Consider the following 5,407-nt stretch of genomic DNA (forward strand, 5'->3'; position numbering starts at 1 on the left):
TATTTGAAATAATCATAATCACTTCATATCCTTCTTTGAGATTAATATGGCCACTTCAGCCTATATTTGAAACAAGGTCCACTTCAGACTCTTATTTGAGAAAATGAGGGCATCTCGAGCTCTTATTTGAAATTTTCCAAAAAATAAATAAAGGAGAAGCCTTTGCTTGCCCCTCCTTAGTTGTAACCGGTGAGTGGTATGTAGATGAAATCTCATGTATATTTTCAATTGTTTTTTCCTTTTCTTTCTGAGATTTATATTCATATGAACTTGCCCGTTCAACTCCTCTATTTATATCTAAACTAGCCACACAATTAGCGCTTTATGCGGCTTGTCTATATGCATATTTTTTAAATTGTTGGTAACACTAATAATATAGTATTTGTTATTAGAGAAGAGATAAGACTTATTTAATAGTGATAAATATATGATTTTCTAGAAGAATATTATATGTGAAGGGGGGCTCGGGTTACGGTGAAGCAGAAAAGGGGCTGTATTATTCTGTTCCCTACATGATAGAGAACGTGATTTTTTTAGAGTACATTCAGGAAAGCTATATTTGAAATAAGTTCCGATGTAAACAAGAAACAATATATAATAGGACATAGATACTCTACCACTCAATGATCAGTATTATATAGGGGAAGAATCCAGTATTTCCTCCGGTGCAACAAAGAAGCAATCTTATTCCTGTATCATCTTTTCTGCCCCATGCACCTCTGAATCACGCCCTGAAGTAATGGGCCAAACTTTCGTTCAACTCATTAGTAAAGAATGCCCTCATGTATTCGCCCATGGTGAACTGCCGAAAAGCAGCAGGTTTAGCTGAGGATACGAGCTCCGGCAACGGTCCGAGCTGAATATCCAAATTGCTCAAGTTGTGGAAAACTACTATTGACACACGTGGCTCTCGATTAGGGTTGGCCAATGCTCGGTGCTCTGCACTTTTGTACTCATTGTTGGACATGATCTAGGAAGTCAAAATCACGTAAATCAGATCTCTATTTCATTGTATAATGTTATTTTTGAACTGGCCCAGGTGATTTGAAAATGTTCCTAGTACTCAACGAAAGATTACCTGAAGGATGTCACCAATGTTCACAACCAGAGCACCGGGAATGGGCGGTGCATCCAACCACTCGTCCCCGTGCTTCACTTGCAAACCTGGGAGTTGGTCCTGCAAGAGCACTGCGATCACTCCCGGGTCTGTGTGGGACGCCAAGCCGACCGTCAGATTAGGCTGGGGACAACATGGATAGTAATTCCCCACCATCATCCTGTTCTCTGGGCATGTCAATTCCTGTAGCTTTCCGGGACTCAATCCCAACCCCTCGCTCAATAGTCCCATCAGGATGCCTCCCAGGCGTTGGATCTGCTGATCCCATTCCATCACCTCATTTCTGCAGACCTCGGGGATCTCTGCCATGTCTGGTTTCGGCTCCAACCTTATCTGGAGCGTGTCCCTACAACATAATTCCTTGCATTGGTTTAAACATTCTTTTTGCTTGCCCATTTTTTTTTTTTTAATGTTCTTATGACTTTTCTTTTTGTTTGTCCCCTTGAAAATATAAATTAATTCTCTAACTTCATGCAATCCAGATGTATAATTTATCAATATCATGCTCATCACATTAAGATGCGTCACCGTCTTCCATTAATCATATACAATGTGTCACTCCGTATCATTTGTTAAAAAAATTATCTGAAAAGTCAAAAACCTATTATAGCGCATCCTATTTAATTCTAAACTTTTCAATTGTATCAATTTAATTCTAAATCTAAACCTTTTGATGAATTATAAATTTATTCCAAACTTTCTATTGATTTATCAATTTAGTTCTTTCGGTTATTTTTTGCCAAAATTGCTGACATGGTAGTTTAGTCAACATTAAACATTTTACGTGGCATGACTGGCGCTTAGGACGATCGGTGCTGATGTTGACAATTCATGCAATTTTTTAAGATTTCAATTTTATGAATAATTTTTTCTTTTTCTTTTTTCTTTTTCGTTTTTTTCCCTCTACCAAGCGTCATCGATGATCGATGACCTTTGCCAGCCTTAGGTGAATGCGGCCCACGTCAAGGGCCGACAAGGGGGTCCTCACTTGTGGCCAACAATCTCCATTAGCCATCGATGAAGCCCAACAATGGCCAATGGAGGGAAAAAGGAAAAGAAAAAAGAAAAAAAATCATAATGAATAGAAAATTGCAAAAATTGTCAACATCAACATCGCCGTGTCACATATTACGGTCAACATTAACTAAATTGCTATGTCAATTATTTTTGGTAAAAAGTGATTGAAATAACTAAATTGATACACCATTAGAAGGTTTAGATTAAATTGGCAAACTATTAAAAGGTTTGAAACTAAATTGTCATAATTGAGATGTATATGACTAAATTGATATGTTGAAATATTTAGAATTGAATTGATTGCGGTACAATAAGTTTAGAATTTTTTGGACAATTTTTCATTCATTTGCTAAATATTCTAAACTTGATTTGATGCGATCCTAAATGGTAATTAAGCTTGGTTGATTACCTCCAGCTGGCCGCTTTGGAATGGAACAAGTCAACGTTGGAGAAGAACGCGACGCCGGTGTCCATCTCCCTCCTGTATATCCTTGCCTTCGCCTCCATCGGTTGCTCGTTGAAGGCCTTCACGGCCGTGATCGTGCGGTCCAGGACCTCCGTTGGCACACCGTGGTTGACCACTTGGAAGAAGCCGAGCTCGCGAGCCGCGCGCCCCGCTTCTTCAATGACGGAGGGCCGGCGGCAGGAGTCCCAGCCGGAGAGGTCGATAGTAGGGATCGAACGGATCGAAGCGGGCCTGGGCTGGGCGGGCTTGAGGCTTGAGAGGGTCTCGGGTGGGTGGACGAAGAGGGAAGGGATGGAGGTGAGGCCGGAGTCGACGAGACCTTTGACTCCGAGCTTGGATTCATCGAATTGCTTGAGCTCTTGGGCTCTGTCGGAGTTTTGTTGAGTGGTGTCCGTGACGCCCATGGTTGGAGACTCCGAGTTTCTGGTTTGACCGACAGGAGTATCGTGCTGCAAGGAAAGAGAAAGGGAAGCGCCCTGAGAGGAAGAGACACCTCCCACATTCATTATATAAAAAAAAAAAACTGGCGAGAGACAGTCATCGGGTGCTTTTGACTTTCTTTTATGGAATTTTTTAACTGGTATTAAAATCAAATTAATAAAGGATATTGACTCACAGATTAAAGGACAGAAATGAAGAATCATGCAGCTCAACATGTTATTTTTTAAAGTAAAATCTTCTCATTTTACAGTAGTTATTCTGGGTTTTTTTTTTTTTTTAATATTTACAACTAAAATCCGTTTATACTAATCAAGTGGATCGCATGTGGGAAGTAATCATCAAAACTAGTTTAAGGGGAAGTCCTTAATTTGTACTCAAAAGTACGTGTGCACGTGTTATTCCTCTTTCTTTCGTTCTTAATAAAGAAAGAAAGGAGTGATTTGTTCCGTTGATTCTTTGATCCCAAACAATAAATTTTAAATTGTTATTTCTCTCTCGTATGACATCATATGATTCTAGATGTTTGAAAATGAGAATTTTCTTAACAACATTTCAATTGGACGATTCAAACTAACAGTCGTGAATTTTTTAACAACATTTCAATTGGACGATTAAAACTAACAGTCGTGATGTTTTCAAACTCAATTCGGACATATTACCTAGTGATAGATCGTTCATGACAAACACATCTAATTACCTTTATTTTAAATAGTGACAAAAGTGCTTTTAATTAAACTAGCTATTCAATCCGCACTTGGTGGGGGCTTGTTTATATCTAGGCGAGGCAGCCTTGCCTGTGGTTGGTGAGGCCATGACAGCCTCGCCCAAGGCCTTCACGGCTGAGGGCAGGGGTTTCGATGACTCTCGTTAGGCCAAAGAAAAGGGAAAAGACAGAAAAATAAAAAAAATTTAAAAAATCCTAAAGAAATCCACTTTGGATGGGAAATTGTTAAAAAAATCAATGTGGGATGATTTGTTGGAATAGGCACTCAAGTGAGTGAAAAAATTATGACATACAAATGAGCGCCATACAAAAATTATGACATTCTTGTTGTTGTTCTCCTGGTCTATTTATTAGTGATACATCTATAGTTTTTAAGAAGAATGTCATATCTAAGGAGCCGGATAACTATGAGGTAGAACAACACTATAATATTATGTTTCCTAAGCCCGCAATAGAGTACATTCAGAAAATCTATACTTAAAATAAGTTATTTTTGGTCTAGATATTTAAAATATGTTGACTTGATGAAAAAAAAAGAAAGAAATCACAATGAAATATAAATGCTCTATTTGCAAATATTGTTAAATTAATGTCTCGAGTTTGAATTCGGATAACGATTTGTTAAATCGAATTTGTTGATAAAGTTTTTCCAAGTGGATTTCAAATTGGATGATGAAGCCCTTCTTTTCTTGGACTTCTTATAGCTGCACAAATGAGGAAATAAAATAAAATAAAAAGTTTCCTCTTTTATCCGGAGGAGCCGAATACCTCTAGGTTATCATGGTGGAGCCCAAAGTCAAATATTTGACTTTGGGCACACAATATTCCACGCCGCCATGGGGTCTTCTTTGGCTGATAGAAATAAAGTAGGAAGTCCTCTGCACGTGGAATTGACCTTGGGCACATATAAAGATAAAGTAGAACGTCTCTAGGAGGTGAGCGGCTGAAACCCTACGAGAAAAAAGAGGAGCCGCACGTCGTCAAGCTGAAGAGGAGCCATCCACGCGATCAAGAAAAGGAGAACGCGGGGCAGCACGTACGCACGCTGGAGTTCTTGCACGCTGGAGTTCTTGTTTTTGTTTTCAGCCTACGTAGAGCGATTTGTTTTGAGCCTAATACCTCTAGGTTATCATGGAGCCCAAAGTGGATTTGCTTTGGGCACACAATATTCCACGCCGCCATGGGGTCTTCTTTGGCTGATAGAAATAAAGTAGGAAGTCCTCTGCACGTGGAATTGACCTTGGCCACATATAAAGATACAGTAGAACGTCTCTAGGAGGGGAGCGGCTGAAACCCTACGAAAAAAAAAGAGGAGCCGCACGTCATCAAGCTGAAGAGGAGCCATCCACGCGATCAAGAAAAGGAGAACGCAGAGCAGCACGTACGCACGCTGGAGTTCTTGTTTTCGGCCTACGTAGAGGGATTTGTTTTGAGCCGAATACCTCTAGGTTATCATGGTGAAGCCCAAAGTCAAATATTTGACTTTGGGCACACAATATTCCACGCCGCCATGGGGTCTTCTTTGGCTGATAGAAATAAAGTAGGAAGTCCTCTGCACGTGGAATTGACCTTGGCCACATATAAAGATAAAGTAGAACGTCTCTAGGAGGGGAGCGGCTGAAACCCTACGAAAAAAAAAAAG

At 39.8% G+C, this 5,407-nt stretch overlaps 1 protein-coding gene across 1 annotated transcript; it reads right to left on the bottom strand.

The window, feature by feature from the left end:
- Window positions 1-475: 475 nt before the first annotated feature.
- LOC104435425 (1-aminocyclopropane-1-carboxylate oxidase homolog 4-like) lies at window positions 476-3,098 on the bottom strand. Its single transcript, XM_018868918.2, has 3 exons — window positions 2,544-3,098; window positions 1,079-1,463; window positions 476-970 (listed from the first exon to the last, which is right to left on the bottom strand). The coding sequence occupies exons 1-3, from the start codon at window positions 3,002-3,004 to the stop codon at window positions 725-727; spliced, it is 1,092 nt and encodes a 363-aa protein (XP_018724463.1). The 5' UTR covers window positions 3,005-3,098; the 3' UTR covers window positions 476-724.
- Between the last annotated feature and the right edge of the window lie 2,309 nt (window positions 3,099-5,407).

Source organism: Eucalyptus grandis, chromosome 2 (assembly GCF_016545825.1).
Source record: "Eucalyptus grandis isolate ANBG69807.140 chromosome 2, ASM1654582v1, whole genome shotgun sequence".
Classification (NCBI taxonomy): Eukaryota; Viridiplantae; Streptophyta; class Magnoliopsida; order Myrtales; family Myrtaceae; genus Eucalyptus; species Eucalyptus grandis.

Excerpts from the sequence above, each read along its gene's own strand:
- LOC104435425 (XM_018868918.2), bottom strand. The coding sequence starts at position 3,004 with ATGGGCGTCACGGACACCACTCAACAAAACTCCGACAGAGCCCAAGAG. Across the intron at positions 1,464-2,543 it reads TCCAAAGCGGCCAGCTGGAG|GGACACGCTCCAGATAAGGT; the intron begins GTAATCAACCAA and ends ATTATGTTGTAG. Across the intron at positions 971-1,078 it reads ACATTGGTGACATCCTTCAG|ATCATGTCCAACAATGAGTA; the intron begins GTAATCTTTCGT and ends TTGACTTCCTAG.